At 34.3% G+C, this 18,782-nt stretch overlaps 1 protein-coding gene across 2 annotated transcripts; it reads left to right on the top strand.

Annotated features, from left to right (window-relative positions):
* The first annotated feature begins 834 nt into the window (after positions 1-834).
* Positions 835-18,669, top strand: LOC148612917 (uncharacterized). 2 transcript variants are annotated; one of them, XM_088594805.1, is made up of 10 exons: positions 835-1,150; positions 4,366-4,416; positions 4,756-4,798; positions 11,974-12,164; positions 12,587-12,732; positions 14,657-14,805; positions 15,437-15,521; positions 16,458-16,611; positions 17,487-17,562; positions 18,029-18,669. In XM_088594805.1, the coding sequence occupies exons 1-10, from the start codon at positions 1,148-1,150 to the stop codon at positions 18,604-18,606; spliced, it is 1,476 nt and encodes a 491-aa protein (XP_088450931.1). In that variant the 5' UTR covers positions 835-1,147; the 3' UTR covers positions 18,607-18,669. The 2 variants fall into 2 exon arrangements, with proteins under 2 accessions (XP_088450931.1, XP_088450930.1); XM_088594804.1 differs by lacking the exon at positions 835-1,150.
* Positions 18,670-18,782: the final 113 nt, after the last annotated feature.

Raw genomic sequence — 18,782 nt, 5'->3', positions numbered from 1 at the left:
GAGATATATGTCAATTAGTGGTTCTCCCAGACCTGTATAAGTTTAGAAGCGACATGCATGCACATATATGCAGTATTGTCACTTCTTTCATTGGTCTTTCTGATTATAGGTCACAGGTTAAAGATCAAGGTAACAGGTATTATTGCGGTTCTATACGCGTTTTCCATGTTGCATATCATACTCCCCAGTTTCGGCAAGTTTTCAAAGCGAAATAAAAATATATTTCTCATTGTAAGATGAAACAAGTGCCTATCATATGAGTAACAAATGAACTAAATTAACATATTTTACCCAGTGGCAATGGGATGATCTTGGATTTAAAAGCCCGGGCTACTCCACCCCGGGGGGAACCCCTTCTTGTATTGAATGAAGCTGTCAATTGCCTCTTTTGGGGGACTTTTCCTCAATATAAAATGCGTTATTTTTTTACAAAGTACACGAATTTGATCTAAACAAAAGCTTAAAACATTTTTTCTGTCAATATATCCGGAATATTGAATTTCTTTCACTAAATAAGGGTAACTAAAAAATTACTACATACTAATCCGATTCATAATCAAGTCAAGTCCAAAATAAATCTGGCAAAATAGATATTACACCACCGGAGCAGCTGGTACCGCAATGGTCCTGACTTGGTACAGGCACCTCAGACGAAATAGTGGCTTAAATCAAGGATTTACGGCGCGCTAAACCTCCCTCTTCCATCTTGACTGAATCGCAATAAGAGATAAGCTTAGAAATAACAGGCAATGTTACAAGTAGAGAGAATGACTTCTTGGAAAATACCTGTCAAATAATTATGTAATTAATAATTTTGTCTGACATGTTAAGAGCGTCCGCGTTCCATATGACAAGGTTAGAAATCCCGGATACATCCCTGAGACCTTGTTATAGTGTGCGTGTTAAATACCTCGTAACAGTTCAGTTTAACAAGGCAAAATACGCAGTGATTTATTTACCGAATTCATCTGTAGTTAGAATATAAAGTTGTAAACAATGGAGATTGATAAAGAAAGATAATCGACACACTTGTGTGATTTCTAGACGTTTATGTAAATTTAGAATACTTTTTAAATTTTAATGTTTGATGTTTAATTGATTGGAATCATGTAGTTTGAGGAATTCTTTTCGAAAATGGACAGAAGTAATGGTAAGTTGCTTTATTTTCATTTTTGACTTTCATCAGGACGTGCTGGAGAAGACAATAGTTCAGGATTAGCCATTTTTCATTCAATATATATGTTAATATTTGTTCTAGGTTTGGGATAAAAAATACTATAATGTCCCTAGTAAAGTATGGTTCTATATTGTTGACTGTAAAAGGATCGGAACCAAAGCCAAGAACTTAACCACGGTTCAAAGGTCAACAAATGAAACAGGAAATTCAGGATGACCATTATGACCACATAAAATAATTGGAAATGGGGTTTCGCAGTTTATTTTAAACATATTTTATTCGTATCATAACATAATGGATTGAATGAAGTAAAAGCATACTTTAGTTTGATAAATACCATACATATTTATCAGTACATGATAAATCACAAAGTTTTGGAATGTGTAAAAATATCAATAAAGTTTACATGTCTTGTGAAAGAAAACAAAAAATATAAGTCGCAAGTGCAGATGATGTTAAAAAGTAAAGAGTTTGAGAGCTGACAGTTTTTGATTGTAGTTCTAAAGAAATATTAATGTGTTACAATAGAAAGATAACTAATTAGTATACAAAAGAAATCATAACGTATATCTTATGGTTGAAACATACTTTCTGGACTGAATAACTGGGGTTTGACTCTTGATGCGTAGAAAATAGCGTGAAAAGACTTCAACTCACGTGTGATCGGTGCATTTATGCAGGTTTCCGGTTTATTGTGGAGTTTGGACTAGTTTTACTGAATAATACTTAATACACGATACTTGTACATGAAATATTAGGATTTTGGCAGACACTTTTAAAGGGTAATGAAACTACCGATTTTAGCACATAACTATGTTCAAAACAAGATACAAGTCCCTCTCAAAACATTTAATACTCAAGAAATGTATATATTGCATTCACCTGTCAAATAAGCGGCTATTTGTTGTGGGTGTTGTCTGATGGATAATTAATTACATGATAGATGATAATTTTCATTCCATAAGGAGAGGTATACAGAAGACAGAAACGAGGGGTGTATCCTGGGTCAAAACAAGAAAGGGAACATATAGACGGAAATAAATAGTAAAACGAACACTATAGTACGAACCCCACTAAAAACTGGTTAACTTGGGGTATTCCGGAAGGGTGAGCACTTTTTGTCTCTTTTTTTTTATAGTGTTCATAAAGAGGAATCGACTTGCAGTCTAGGAATTTAAAAGTAATTGCGAATATCGTCAAGGAAAAGATTTTTTCTTTTATTAAAACGTATCAGGAAAAATTAGTGAGTCTCCAAATCATTGATTGTGACTTTTCAAACGACCGGCCCTATTATAATGAGTGCTGATAAATATGAATTGTTTGCCGTCAAGTTTAAGAAGTAGGTCTACTTTGTCTACATCTTTAGTTTACATGAAACTTCTCTTTGTTTAATATCACACCAACCACTGGTACCAGAATTAAGAAATTGAAACGTGAATGATCATAAAAGCAGCTTGCACCTTATTGAGATATACATGTACAACAACGGTCTTTCTTGGTCAAAATCCGATAGTATTAAAATTAAACTAAAGCATTTCTTAAAAAGATCGGTTTATTAAGTTAAATGGAATAATTCCTAACAATAGAAAATAGAGATTTAAGATTGGTCTAAAAGATCAGTTCTTTCACATAATATGAAGAAGGATTTGGTGGAGTATACTTCTAGGAATACAAAGAAAAGATTGAACTTGGTAAAAAAAATTTCAGACTTCAAAACCAGGAGTGGGTTTTTCGAAGCTATCTTAGGGATAGGACGTGTCCTAAGACTATCTTAGGATTCGTCTCTATTCAAGTCGTGTTCTCGAAGCCATCATAAGTTAAGACGAGTCGTAATTTTTATCCTAACTTTAGGACGAATAAATAGGTGTCTTAGGATCATCTTAGTTGGGATTTCTCTTATTCCCGCTCATCATTTACCACAGAAAGACCGGCACACGTCGGTGCAAACACATTTTTAAGGAATGTGCATGATTTTAAACTTTGACCTGAATGTTTCACGATTCAGTGATACTTTATTAAAAAAAAATTCTGCTGTTTTTATTTCTAATGCATACATATAACAATCGAAAATCAATGACTTCATTCGGTTTTTAAATTCACTCCCATGCATATAATTAGGATGCAATCTTTTGATTTGTTTTGTTCACCAAAAATGTGAAACAACACTTTTTTGGAAAAAAAATCCATAGCCCCCCCATAAAATCAAATGGTTTTTACCTTATAATATATGCATTTTTGTTTATTTGATGTAACAATATCAACCATTTACCCGTATTTAATATTTTTTTTTAATAAAAACATAATATAACTAATAATTTATACATTTCACAAAATATACTTAGGATGTCTTTATGACGTCTTAACTTGAGACATGTCTGAGATAACTTCGAGACATAACCTAGCATTGTCATAAGGTGATTCTTACTCTATCCTAAAGATGGTATTAGGACATGACTTAGGAAATATCTTAATATAGCTTCGAGCTCAACACACTTAATCACAAAATGACATTAGAAGAACTAACTGGCAATAAAGGTATTAACTGTGATAAATTATGCCATTGTGTTACACATTCCAACAGCCCCGACGTATTCTGTTACACATGAGAGAAACAGCATCATAGGCGTACATAAAGAAAGTGATTAAATTACACTTCTTCGCAGGAAGGACGGACAAAACACTCTTAAGAGAGACTATTTTTTGCATATATTTCAGTGAAAGTGAGTCATTGGCAATAAGTACATGGTACCTGAGAATTCAATTATGATCCATTAAAATTTGGATGTTTGTACAATTGTTGAAATCCATATGAAATCCATAAGACTGAATTGATTTGGGTAACGAATCCGTAATCTCGACTGAATTGACGTGGCCTATTCAAAATACAAAACACAGCAGCAATAGGCAAATAGCATTTTAAAAAATCCGATACATGCAAACGGAGCAGCGATAAAAAACGTCAGAGCATCAACAGCGCATAATAACTGTACTAATAGACTAAGTGATAATTGATTAAAATAATTAAGAAAAAAAGCATTATTATGACCCAATATATGGTCTACTATCACCAACACTGGTTCCTTAAACATATGAAATATATACTTGTCGGAATTCATGGTAAAAAACGCAAAAGACATGAACAAAATGTGCTAATTGTATGTACATTTAGGTACATGTATATATTCCAGGTCCAAATGGCAGACAGACGTATCATCATACTACTTCTTGTTATTTTCGTGGTAAGTTTTATTTTTTTTTGTATCAGATGCAAAATTTCGTTTTTATCTGTTCTTGAATATAGAGTCGTAAAGTGATCAATCAGTCAATCAATCATTCCCTTTATTTAACATTATTTCCACAATAGTGGGATTCTAATCCCCGGAACCCCATCCCTTGATCTGCCACTGAACTCTTGATATAAAAGCAATTTAAAAATTCTTTTGAAAATATGAAGGGAAGACAACAAAATATTTGAAGTAGAAACTAACAAATTGTGTATTCTTTATTGACGTTGGAAAAAAGCTCTGGCATTTATTTTATGATTTGTATCATTAAATTTTCACTTTTTCTCTTCCCAGGCTGAAGTCTGCAGCTTTGGTAACCCAGACAGGATTCTTGACGGTCAGTACAGAACTACAGTAAAACCAGTCTAAACCAGACACTTACCCAAGTCTCTTTATTTCAGTTTCTAACTTTCCTTTTGACTATTTTGACTACTGCTAAGATTTTACAAGTCCGTTAATTTTGTTATTAACCTTCATTCAAATGTTATTTTTAACTTTTGTTTAGACAGATTTCACTGCTTAATAAATCCATATTTTTCAAGTATTACATGTACCAGACATACAATACACATATACTAGTATTGTGAAATCACACACAACAGATCAAAAATTGTTCTCCCCTTCGATTTTATTATAGCAATCGGAACTCCTCAGCCTTTCTTGTTAATCAAAAGTTATTTTTTAGTGTAGCGGACATGTCCGAGTAGTTCCGATTGATTTTGATTTTTAGTTTAAACATATTTTATTTGCATATAAACAAAAGGGATTGAACAAAAGTGAATCACACTTACGAGGTTCTCTCCTAAATACAGTATAATATACAATAACAAAATGACATTGAGCATGCATCAACTGTGTATACTTATAATAATCAGTTAAATTTAAAGATAGAAAATAAAGAGAAAGAAATAGAAAAGAAATAAAAAAAATTAAAAAAAATTGACAGAAAAGTAGTGGTGATGATGATGGTGATGATGGTGGTAGGAGAGTGGGTACACAAAGTAATATCTTACAAGTTACTAGACAACAGAAAATCTCTCAGAATCTTTGATAAAGGCTAGAACGTGCTTCAATAAACTTATGTTTTGATCATATGTTAATTCCAAACTACCACGTGTAAGAAGTTCAACATCTATTGTTAAAGTATCAGGAATCCAGTTAATGTGGTTTAAAAGGCGTGCTCTTATTTCATCATATAACGGACAATGAAAAAAGAAGTGATTAACATCTTCCATTCTTCCGCATCTACAAAAAGGTGCATCCACTATATTCATTCTGTGCAAGTCATGCTTTAAGGAAGATACAGAATGTCTTAGCTGGGTCAGAATAATATTTAGTTTCCGTGGACCAAAAGAAAAATGCTTTGGAACTTGCAAGATATTTGTATTACTTTTAAAAGCGGGCTTGAACTTAGAAATTGAATCTAATTCTCTCGTGCAGATATCGAGTTTATTCCATTCTTTAATTGTAGAAGGAAAAAACGACTCGCTTGTCACAGATAGTCTACAAAAAGGCTGCATAATGTCATTTCCATTTCGAAGTGGGTAATTTGTAAGTGACTGGATTTTAGGTGGAATTAGATCGCATAGGTATGCAGGTGCATTTTTATGTTCGATATTATACATCATGTTTAACTTTCTCCTATTACGTCTCACTTCTAATTTTTCCCAACCAGTTTCTCCGTAGAGTTTTTCTGAGTTGGTGAAGATAGGTAAACCTGTCACTATTCTAGCAGCTTCCAATTGAAGTCTTTCTAATTTAGACGAAAGACAAACCCCACAATTATCCCAGACTTCAGGAGCATATTCTAGTATGGGTCTAATGTAAACTAAGTATAATTTCTCTAATGTATTACGGTTAAGTTGGTATTTTAGCTTTCGCAAGATATTCAAGTGTTTTTTAACACTAGTTACAACGTTTTCAATGTGATCGTTCCATTTAGCATTGCTACTAAATGTAACACCAAGATGTTTGTGACAATCTGTGATTGGAACGCTTGTACCGTTTAAGGAGAAATTAAAATCAGGCTTTTCGATGTTTGAAAATACCATAATCTCAGTTTTGTCCGGATTAAATGACATAAGCCATTTGTTTTACCATTTGTCCAGTTCCACCAAATCATGACTGATAACAGAAAATATCTGCTCTCTATCAGAGTCAGAGTAACTGAAAGAAGTGTCATCTGCATACAGTCTGCACAGAGATGTCAAATTCCCTGCAATATCGTTTATGTATATTACAAAAAGGAGAGGACCGAGGACCGAGCCTTGAGGAACTCCAGCCGACAGAGAGCAGCTGTTAGAGGATGATGTGTTTAGAATCACCTTTTGACGTCTATCTAATAAATAACTTTTAAACCAGTTAACAAGATTTCCTGATATACCATACGAATCTAGCTTACACATAAGACCTTTATGCCAGACTTTATCAAAAGCTTTGGAAAAATCGCAAAAAACAAAACAGTTAATTTCTTTTTTCTCAAGTGAATTTAGGATGTTACTATAAATTTCAAGTAGTTGGTGGACAGTCGAATGTTTTGGAAGAAAACCAGATTGATATTTGTAGATGAGATTGTTGCTGTGAAGATGGTTGTACACATATTTGAAAATTATTCTTTCCATTACTTTTCCAACACAACTTATTAATGATATGGGTCTATAATTGGATGGTAAAGATGTATCACCCTTCTTGAAGAGAGCAGTCACATTTGCCAATTTCCAACTAGTAGGAAATTTGCATTGCTGAATAGATTTATTAAAAATTTTCTGCAATGGGAGAGCGATTTTATCAGGACACAGCTGAAGCATTTTATGACTGATAACATCGGGTCCAGATGCTTTATTTGGTTTTAGAACCTTAATAATATCAATAATTTCAGACTCTTCTATATGTACGTCCGATAATTTATGATTTGTTCGGTTTTGAAATTCCGGGACTTGATGATTTTCTTCATCCAATTTAGTGATTGAACAGAAATATTTATTTAGTAATGCACACTTCTCGTCATCTGCATATGCTATATCATTTAAATCCTGATCGTTTATAATATTCTGAAGTGGGGGTATAGAGTTGGAACCTTTGTTTGACTTTATCAACATTTTCATTATTTTCCAGTACGCTTTGGGGTTGTTAACATTTTCTAAAATGAAATTGTCCAAATTACTTTCGAATTTTTCTTTTGCTGATTTTTTAAGATTATTAACTCTATTTCTCTGCCTCTTGTACTTAAGAATGTCATCGTCGGTTTTTGATTTTAATGCCCTTTTCCGTAAACGGTCACGTTTTCTTATTTCCCTTCTTAATTCGTTATTAAACCACGATTTGTCATTTCGTCTGATGGTAACTTCCCTAGTTGGAATGGACCTCCCCGCGACGGCCAGAAATGTTTCTGTAAATATATCAGTCATTTGATCTACATCTGTACCGTCGGGAAGGAGGGCATTCCAATCCAGAGCCTGTAAATCAGCTGAAAACTTTTCTTTATTCGTTTTATCATACAACCAAATATGTCTTTTAAAGGCTACGGATTCTTTATGTGGGCACAGTAGGTATACTACAGCTGCATCGTGGTCCGATATTGATCTCGGAACATCAAAAACATCAGAAAAGCTGTACGACAATGTATCACTAATAAGTATAGGGTCTAATAAAGATCTACGTTGGTCAGTTACTCTTGTTGCTTTCTTGATCACATTAGTGAGATTAAACAGATTCATTGTGTCGAGAAGTCTATTATTTTCTCTGACAAGTAAATCCGTATTCAAATCTCCACAGATCACTAAACCGTGACTGTATAGGTAACTTGTACCTATCGAGTGGTTCAAGCGCGTGTAAAATTCCGAATCTGTACCTGGTGGACGATAAACATTACATAATAGAAATTTTTTACCCTTTGCACTAATTTCGACCCAGATAGTTTCATCAACATCATTTTCCAACATATTCATTCGTTTTACATGGATATTTTCCTTGGTTAATATCAAGATACCGCCACCGAACGCATTTCTATCTTTTCGATGAATGGATTTAGAAAATGATTCTAAATGGATTTCTTCGTCCTTAATGTTTGGATCTAAGTGTGTTTCTGTGATGGAAATAATATCAAAATCTTCACAAAACAAGTTTAAGAAATTAAGTTTGTTTCTGATACTTCGGATATTGATGTTGCATATCGATAGTGAGTTGTCGGTGACCGATGACCTAGTAGATGATCCTGGACCAGGGTTCATCTCTATGTTACCGATGATCAAAATAAAATGGAGTACAAAAAGCAGAAAAACAATGTCAATATTAGGATTAACTGACTGCAGGATGGACAGATTGACGACGAGAAATGTACATTTTAGATTAATACACAACAATTCAAAGAAGGTGGATTTTGACGGTTTTAGTGGCCCAGATTTGACAAATCTTCTGTTGTTGAATATACCAATGGCTGCCCTGTAAGTACTAAGGTCACTACCCATCATCTAATACAGGGACAGATATAAGGTAAGTTACCACAGTACAGCCATGGTTATAAAGTGTAACCCGTATCAAATCATCATCACCAAGAGAAAAGATAAACAGATATAAAAATGTACAAAGAGAAACAATATAAAACACAAGATATGGAGACATATACAGGTAAAAGACAAATATCATTTCATTGGGGAATTTAGGGATCATTTTGAGAGATTTTCACGAACACAGAAATGCATTAAAATATGGTAAATCATAAAAGCTGAAAATTTGTATAACTACATGTACTTGTATTTAGTAAATTTAGATATAAAGCATCATTCTAAATAATTGCAGAGATATATCCATCACAATGCACATCGTACCCATTGGGTGGTTTTGTCAGGATTGACAGATCCGCAGAACTGCAACAGCAGAGGTCTAGGACATGTGTTACAGTTCTTCAGGCCTAGCAGCAATCCAAAATCAAAACAAAGTACAAAATACATTACGATGGAAAATACTTAAACTACAATATAAAAATATATTTTAGAATAATTCTGAACACGGACTACAGTAACTAGAAACACAAACAAAATGAATTATTCGGGTATCATGAGTAATTTTGAATGCAATACCATGATATTTTGAATTCAAATGACATTATATTTCATTCATACACATCAAGCAGCATTTGTTTTGATTTTAAATAGCAGGAATGAATGATATACACTTGGTACTTATTATATACAATATATTAAATAACTACTGTTTTTTTAACAGTGTCTACAAGCAAGATATTGGTATTAAGATTATAAAACCTGGTTAATGAAATTATTCCAAAACGAAATCAACTACTTTTTGATTTGCCGGAAAAGATTTAACTCTTGAAATCGTTTTTATAATTAATCATAAAGTCCAGAGAATTTATGAAGTTGTCGAGGAAAAACAATGAGAGAATGAACATCTTTTAATCACACATGTGAAATTTTCTAGTCAAGGTAAGTGGTCTATTCTAAATTTAGCAACAGGAAAAACCCTATGGTGGAACAGGTGAGTATCAATAACCAGGTAACAATAACAATGAAAGATCACGTGTTTCACTTTGACGTGGATATTTTAGAACCCAATACACAGTTCTAATATTAAAACATAAAGAGTACACAGACAAAGAAAGTATTTGGTTGACAGTTATGAATTGTTAATTTGGCAAAAGTTAATTAAGTTTCTACAAATTTATTGTTTATAATAACTAAGTTATTCTACACCATCATTGCTATTCTGGTCATCATTCCAGACACTTTATGACGGTGGTTGCTCCCGGATCCTTCGCTCTAGGTTGGAGATATCGTCATGACAGTTTATAATAAGCTTTGTACTATCTTCTGTACGCTTGACAAATATTCTGCCATCGAAGGTCCAGTAGGCCTCTATCTGATTGTCATTTTTAAGCTTGGCAATCCTCTTGACTAGACTTGTTCTGAACTGCGTCAAATTTTCAGAAATGAATGTACCGTTAGAGTCATTTTTCAGTGCTTTTTTATTGGAGTACACCAGATGCCTATTCCTATAGGATATGAATCTGACAATCACCTGCGATTTACCATTGCGCACTTTACCGATGACGTGTGTCCGACCTATGTCCTGAAGTTGGATGTTCAGCTTCATTTTCTGGTTGCATATATCTAATATGAGTTGGTCGGTATTTACTGGATGTGCGATTTTTCCGTCATCACCAATGGGCACGGGTACATTGTGAAATCGGAGGCTTGTTCTACGGGAATACTGTTCTTGGTTTTCCAATCTATATTCCAAGTCAGCTATTTTCTGATACAAAGCATCAATGTCCCTTTCGCGCTCCTTGACAGCAGTAATACTCTCCCTTGTCACCCTTTCAAGATGGGAGATTTCTATAAACTGCTTGCAAATTTTAGTCTCATTGTGTTTAATATCAGCGCTTTGTTTCGCTAGTTCTTCTCGCAGTGATTTTGTTTCTGCTTGTACCCGTTCATTTACTTGTTGCTCAATCATGGTTGATAATGACTGGCCGATTTTACTGGCTAACACAGGGATGATAGAGTCAAGCACCTCGGGACTAGATAATATCTCTAGGGCTTTGTCAGCGAGGTTTTTCTGAGCGGCTAATTGCTTCTTTGTAAGTGGTTTCAGCTCTGTCATATCACCAAAGGAGTTGCGTCTCCGGATTTGTCGCTGTGTCTGCTTTTCTGTTGCAGGCAAACCTTCGGGACTTTCTGGACTAGGCCGTTTGTTATTTGTAGGGTCAGTAGAATCAAGAGAATCGAAACCAGTAGTCGAAGTTGGGTTGGACTGTGACTGTGTAATGAAAGGCGGATCATGTATGGGGGCGTCCATGTTTGTTTTTGTTATTGTTGTTGTTGTTTGTGAGTCCGAGCTCACTATCGAGTTCACTTCAAAAAGTTAGTGTATCAAACAATCACTAAATCAGCTGAATATCAATTGTAATGTACATCTACATTAGTATTAATGTTACAGAAAGTTTCTTTATGTAGCATTCATGTTTTCCAGCTTAAATCCCGAAAATTCCGACGGATATTTTTCAACCTACCATGTCCTGTGAGCAGTGTTCAATCAGTCATTGATTTTGATTGCTTACCAGTCATCTATCTATCCATTGATGTGCATGAATACATGCATGATAAAAATGAAATGGAAAATAACCACCTAAAACAAAATCCGAAGACACTTACTTTTTTTTCAAAATTAAAACAAAACAAACAAAAAACAAATATACGGATACGGTAACAACACTACTAGAACCATCAACCGTTTGTGCGTCGATTGAGGCAACATCCTTGTGGTTTCCAAGTTGTTCTTGTTTTATTCGGTAAAATGCAGCTTTAAAAATTCGGTGAAACGGTTGCAAATCAATCCTCCAGGACGGGACATCCGATGTCTGTAAATCTTTGCAAGCGATGACTTGAATCTTCGATTAGAATTATTATCTCCTACAGTTAAAGAATCATTAAACTTTAATATTATACTATATTCTTTCGTCGATACATTTTTTCATGTGCAACTATTTTGTTTTAGTGAAAATTAACTGTCCTGCTACCGCCTCTGGTACGGCTGAGTTGAATATCACGTCGGACAGGCCCGTTCGTGTAACTCTGGAATGTGTAAACAAAGCTACTTTTGAAGCTCAACAAATTCCAAATCAGTTAGGGGAGTACAATGCCTCGATTTATTTCAGTGGAAACAGCTCTGAAGTCTGTCTGTTTTGGGTATGTTTTCTATATTTTGCGTAAATAGATTGTAGTAGTGAGTAGGCCTTCTCAGTCTCTTCCTCTCAAGGTCTACTGAATGTCTGGTTTGTTAACCGTGGTTTTGTTAAAGAAATAGCTTCAGTTTATAAAATCATTTGATTAGACCAAGCCAAAAACAATGTCATTTTAAAAGTGTATGGCTTGATAGAAGAATTGAAATAGTAAGTTATGAAATGGAGATTTATATTTTAGTGAAAACAGACATTGTGGCACCGAGCAAGATAGTTTCACAAACGGCACTATATGATGTTGTTTTAAATTGCTTTCATGACAAATTGAAGCATATCATACTCAAACTAAGACTAGTAATTTTTCATATATAGTTTCACTATAATGTAGTCTTACGAAAACTTGAGACTCTTCAATAAACTTTTGTTTAGAAAATGGACAACTCGAATACCTATAGAATATCTGTTCGCGTAACTGACGTAGAATTCGTGGAAGACGATGAACATAAATTCTATCCAATGTGTACCTATAACAAACACAAAGCAGGTGTCCAGTCTGTGGAAGAAATGTCCAGATCGTAAGTTTGTTTTGTCCATCAAGATCTTAAAATATTTTATACATTCTAATCACTGGTAGAGGTAGTTTATGGTACAGAAAACCCAGTGAGCAAACGATGTTTTTTTTTCAGTCTACATATCTTATATGATTACACAGCGATAGTCATTTCTGTATTCAAATCTGTATTTTTTGAGAAAACAACCAAAATTAAGAACGACAACTCTTTCAAAGTGTCAACTTCCTACAGAGTTTATTCAATTCTTATTTTATAACGATGCACCAACCGAAGGACAACTATCATGACTAGTTATGTGGTATGTGGTATGTGGTATGTAACTATTTCTGAATGAAATGTAAAAGTAAATTTCGTGGGTTTTGATACGAACGAATCACCCATGACTTTTATAAGGATTGAGGTTGGAAGTACTAATCTAGCACACAATGTACGTGAGGCAGTCGGAGGCATACCAAACTGAATCTTTTCGTGCAGTGCCAGATTCAAATTCTTAATAAAACTTATTGACGGCAAAGGAACTCAGATTTAACAAATCCGGCTTCGTATTGACGTAGACATCCCTAGATTGGCCCAATGACATATGCATGATATGAGAATTAGTTAAATGCCCATAGGGTTTGTAAGTCTCGTCATGTGACCCCGTGATTTCACGAAAACTGGTCATAATCTACCATTCAAAAGCATGGAGAAAAGTCATTTAGAGAGCGTTGAGTTCATTGTTAAGGGCAAAACATCTATTTGTGTAAAAAATGCCGATAAAAATGACAAATATTTATTTCTGCATGATAAAGGTATTAAGAAAAACATAAAATAGAAGATTTTGCATTGTTATACAGCGTTTCGGGTACCCGGAAGTAAACAATTAAATGCAGATCGGTCTATGGTTTTCAATACGTTCTACGTCGGAAATTCTGGTAAAGAAAATGAAACTAGAACGAGACTTACATACCCTATTGAAACGTCATAGAGTATTTTGTTTTTCAAATTGTAATTAAAGAAAAAGTATTTGTGTTTATATTCTTTATAAGGTTTAGGGACATAAAATTTGTTGGCTTCTCTGAATGGAATACCAAGCTTAAATCGAACACTGAATAAACTAGAAAACCTGTGTTAACCACATTCTTCTGGACTATTTTAACCAGTTTCTATAATTTTTATCATTTTGAACTCTTTGTAAACTGAAAATTTGTATAATGCAAACAAATATCTTCAGTCCAGGGGGTTTGCTTTTTTTTTGTTTTGACCGTATATACATGTACACTATGCAATAGCAGCGTTGAAGTACTGTATACCAGGCATGTTCCCCGTTTATTTTGTACCCAATATATAATCTTTATGTACCCAAGTATAGCCAGTGTGTAACGAATTTTAAACAATTAAAAAATCAGAGTTTTCTACTTGGCATACAAAACGATACATAAGGACTTAACATATTTGTTTTATACATGTACATGTTTTTCCTTTATCGGTTTTGATAAGTTTTAAGTAGGACTCCAGCTAAGGATCATGCAAAATGTGATTCATGGGTAAAAATCCTACGTATTTTTTATTTTTAATATTTTGTTTGAAATGTCATAGTAAAGAGAAATTAACATGTGGTTTTTCATAACCCGTGCTCTTAGGAGATAAAAATTATATAGAATGCAATGTGGATTTCAAAATTATGTGAGATAACTCTGTAAATGGCACTCAAATACAATAGAATCTACTGGATTTTTAATGCGGACTATCTCCTAAGAGCAGGCAGTTTTGAATTAATAATTACACATTATTACACATTTCATAGTATAGACCCATAAAACAACTTAATTACAAAAATAAAAATATGTAGCCTTTTTGGGGGGGTGTATCACATTTTTCAGATTTTGCATGATTCATACAAAGACAGCTACTTAAGTGTTTTCATTTTCTATTTTATTGCTTAAAGTTTAGTACCATCTCGTCAGCTCGAAACCCATTTAGGATACACTGCCAACTCAACGTTTACTATAGAAGTACAAGACATCCTTGGTCGTGTCATAGAAGGGAAAATTCCATACAAAAAGACGATTCGATTGGTTATAAGGATGACATCAGGTAAAGCAAAATATAATCACCATAAAACGGAATGTGTGGAATACAGGATTTATTTTAACTTATTTCTCAAATGTTTCCTTTTTGTATCGGGTATATTGTCAAAAGTATATCTTTTCCATTTAATGAAAAACTATTCTTTTCTTTTATTTTTATATTCATTTTAGTTTTAAAAAAATTACTCTTTCTGCGTGAAATTTAAATCTCAAGAAAAAAATATCAAAATTTTCTTTAAAAATAAAATCATTTTCTGCCCGGAACCACTTAAGATTTTAACTTGAAGCAGCTTCCTAGAGCCTTTTGTTTTCTTTTGTTCAGTAACACCCTTCCATTGTAAATGACAATTCGTTACAGCGCACACAATGGTGACGGAATGGAATAGTCTTCCATTGACTGAAAATACTCCATAGGTAATCGGTTGGACGATTGAGATGAGATTTCAAACTCTCTATCAATATCAATTTAATCGTCTGATAAAAGTTTAAATCTTCTCAGTTGTCCAGCCACAAACCTAATAAAACTTTTCAGGTGATTGTTATATAATTAAAAGAATGCCAGGTCTATCCCATGAACATGATCATTGTATGCGCTGTAAGTTTCCAAACAACGGGTACTTTTGTTATCTTATATTTAGGTTCTGACGAAGAGCAAGGTTTAACTGTAAAACATTGTGATGCCTCTAATGATAAATCGATGAATTACAGATTTCTTACATCAGGGTAAGTTTACGATAGTGACGAATCGAGAGAGGGATATCCCCGAAAAAGGGGAGTTCCAATATTTTTTTTAATTATATTCTTTACCGATTTTGTCTCATAGTTAAGGAACTTTCAAGTTAATGTGAACATCAGACGAGGAGAAGAGTATACATGTCATGTGGTCCAGTTGAGCTTTTGTTGTCATATCATTTTTTCTACTTTTTCGGTACTTTCTAGGAAGTCATGCAAAATCGTCCAAATGCAAGATAAAATTTCATGCAAGCTGCTTACAACATATATAATTAAACTGAAATATCGAAATACGGTTAATTTGTTCAGCGTCTCATAGTTTCCTTTTCCTCTTTCGTTTACCCCGGACTTGACTTTTTATGAGCAGGTGTTTCTAGAAATTGAAGCAGAGGACGCTTACCCTACCGGTGCACCTGGTCCATGCTCCTAGTTTTTAGTGGAGTCCGAGTTACTCCTTTACTTCTGTTACTTTGTATGTATTATTTTGGTTATTTCATGTTCTTTGTTGTGTTTGTCAGTTTTCCATTCTTTTGATATCCGCAATCTTGTTTCCCTTGATTGGAAATCATGCGGGACCAATCGGAACTACTCGGCCATTTCCGCTGCACTAAAACATTGTCTTTTGTGTAACAAGAAAGGCCGACGAGTTCCGTTTGATGGTAAAAGTTCATCAAATTTGCTCGTTTTAGGTGTATTATATTGAACTGCTTCATTGTTACAGCAAACTATTGAAATATGCATATTAAGTGAAAGATTTGTTTGAAAATGTTATTTCGTGACGAAGTTTGAAGTATAAATTGTTTAAAAATTTAATGAACTTAAATGTAGGTATATATAGAAGACAAGAAATCTTTCAACAACTATATTTTTCATTGTACGATTTTAAGATATAGTATGTTGTATTTCGCAGTGTTCGTTATTTTCCAGTTGTGGAGATGGTCACGTGCTCGATGGGGACAAAGGTTTCACCACCAATGGTCTTGTTGCCAGCAGCCCGTACTTTCAGTCTTTCCTCCTACACGGAAGTAAATCAGTCTCATTCGAGTGCACCTTTTCTACATGTAAAAAAGCTTGTGACGGGGTAATTTTAATAACTCGAAATCATCATAATGGATATGTACAAATCTATGAGCTTTCAAGGCTGGTTTCACCTAAAATTATTGAAAGAGAAAAAATAATTTTAATACGATATTGGTAAATTCATGGTAAATCATAATTAATGTTCTCTATACATAAAAATGTACTCCGGGCCGGATCTAGACACTTTGAAAAGGAGGGTTGCCAGCCGAGGTTCGTCAGAAAAAGTTGGGTACTAGTACATTATTTTCCAGTTTTTGTCATTTTTACAAAATTTTTCCAATAAAAGGGGGCGCCAACCCCTGCATCTCCCCTCTAGATCTGTCACTGATATAATGACTTGATTGGTGTGAGCAGCTCAAGATTGACTGATATTGGTTGGTCACGGCCACCCTCAGGTTGGCTGATCCTGATTGGGGGTGGCCAGCCTCAGGTTGACTAGTCTTGATTGGATGTGGCTAGTCCAAGATTGATTGGGCGTGGCCAGTCCCATGTTGGCTGTTTTTATTTGGGAGTGGCCAGTTCAAGGTTGACTGGTCCTGAGACCTTCCATCTTATAACTAGAATACAACATGTCTATTATTTAGTTAAAAGACATAAGGTTTTCTACAGCTATCCAATCGAGTTGATATCACAGATTAACAACATGACAGCAATCAAACCTGGGCATACACAATATCGAATAGATAGGTCATACTAGTACATGCAAATTTAAAATTGTGGACGACACAACTTTTCTAAATGACTTCTATTGTATTAAACATTAGGATAATATTCTGAAGCAACACACAACGAATAACAGGCTTTTAATGATTGGTCAGTGGATGCTTAAATCACGTTTCAGGACTTTCTAAGCAATGTTTCCTTTTATTGACACAGACTTCATGTAACCGTCTATTCCGAGGGGGACGACGAAAAAGGAGACGAACGAAGCGTGATGGGAGAAGTGTAGAAGGTATTAGATAAGTTTAAATTTTGATTTGGTTATTTTAGAAACCATAACAATGTTTCTATGTGGTTTTGCTTACACTATTATGAAGGAAATAGAACTATTATTGTTATTTACGTTGATGAGTCAATTCTATTTCATAGTGACACTTTTTTTACCAGAAAATTCTCCACATAATTAATAATGTTAAAACATATTAATTCAAACTGAAGAAGTTCAGACAGGCGTTTATGCGTCGAAGGGAGGCGGTCAATCAAAATAGAAAAAAATAGCCCCCAAGATGGAATAATTATTTGGATTAAGTGTGGTAGTACTTGGTGGAGCTCTATCTGAATCGGGGGCATGTCAGTTCAGACACCCGGAAGTAACTCTTTCACATACTACAGAGTAGTAAACGGTGTAACGTTGCCAAATGTCGTGACTGTAAAATGACTTCTTATGCTTGTTGATAACTTTGTTTTTATTATTCTAGCAATCACCAATGAAGATCAACATATAAAAACAGCTGCTTTTGTTATAGCCCACCAAATTATAAAGAATAAGAAAATACAGAAAATAAATCCAGTCTCATCACAAAAGAGTCCTGCGATAACTTTGTTGGATGACAAATATGATTGGCAACATGGCAAATTGAAGGACCTTCCATCAAATCAGCAGACTGAACAATCACCAAGCAAAATTCATGGACAGATTTTCAAGTCTCTGGCAATACCAACACATGTCAAGCATACGAAAAATGCTCAGAAGTATTTTCCTTTGACAACTCCGAAGCAGTCACAAGAAGTCACGCGTATTCATCCATCATCACCAATTAAAGAATTAAATATAAAATCCAATACGGCCGCCGGAAAAGTAGAGTACGGACTAACGTATGAACAGAAGGCAGCGCTAGTTGGCTGCATAATGTTTCTCGTTATGATTGGTGTATTTGTTAGTATATCTTTTTATTACACCAGACAGAAAAATAATTTTGAAAAGAAATTCTGGACAATAAGAGCTGCCGATAATCATGGTGGTTCAAGAACATACTTATTAGATGACGTGGAATGAACATTTATGCATATTGTTATAAGTGAGATTAATAAAAAAAAAAAGGCTCTTGGGTAGTGACAAGATTTGTGTTTTTGTTGTATGAATTTGTAGAGGATTGTTTAATCATACCCCACTCAACGAGAATTGGGATCATCTTGTCCGTCCGTCCAAATTTCGTTTGCAATTATCTGGGC

Source organism: Perna viridis, chromosome 7 (assembly GCF_037379345.1).
Source record: "Perna viridis isolate PV_CMFRI_1.1 ecotype Kerala chromosome 7, ASM3737934v1, whole genome shotgun sequence".
Taxonomy (NCBI): Eukaryota; Metazoa; Mollusca; class Bivalvia; order Mytilida; family Mytilidae; genus Perna; species Perna viridis.
The sequence above is the reverse complement of the archived record's forward strand: the minus strand, read 5'-3'. Positions and strand labels throughout refer to the sequence as shown.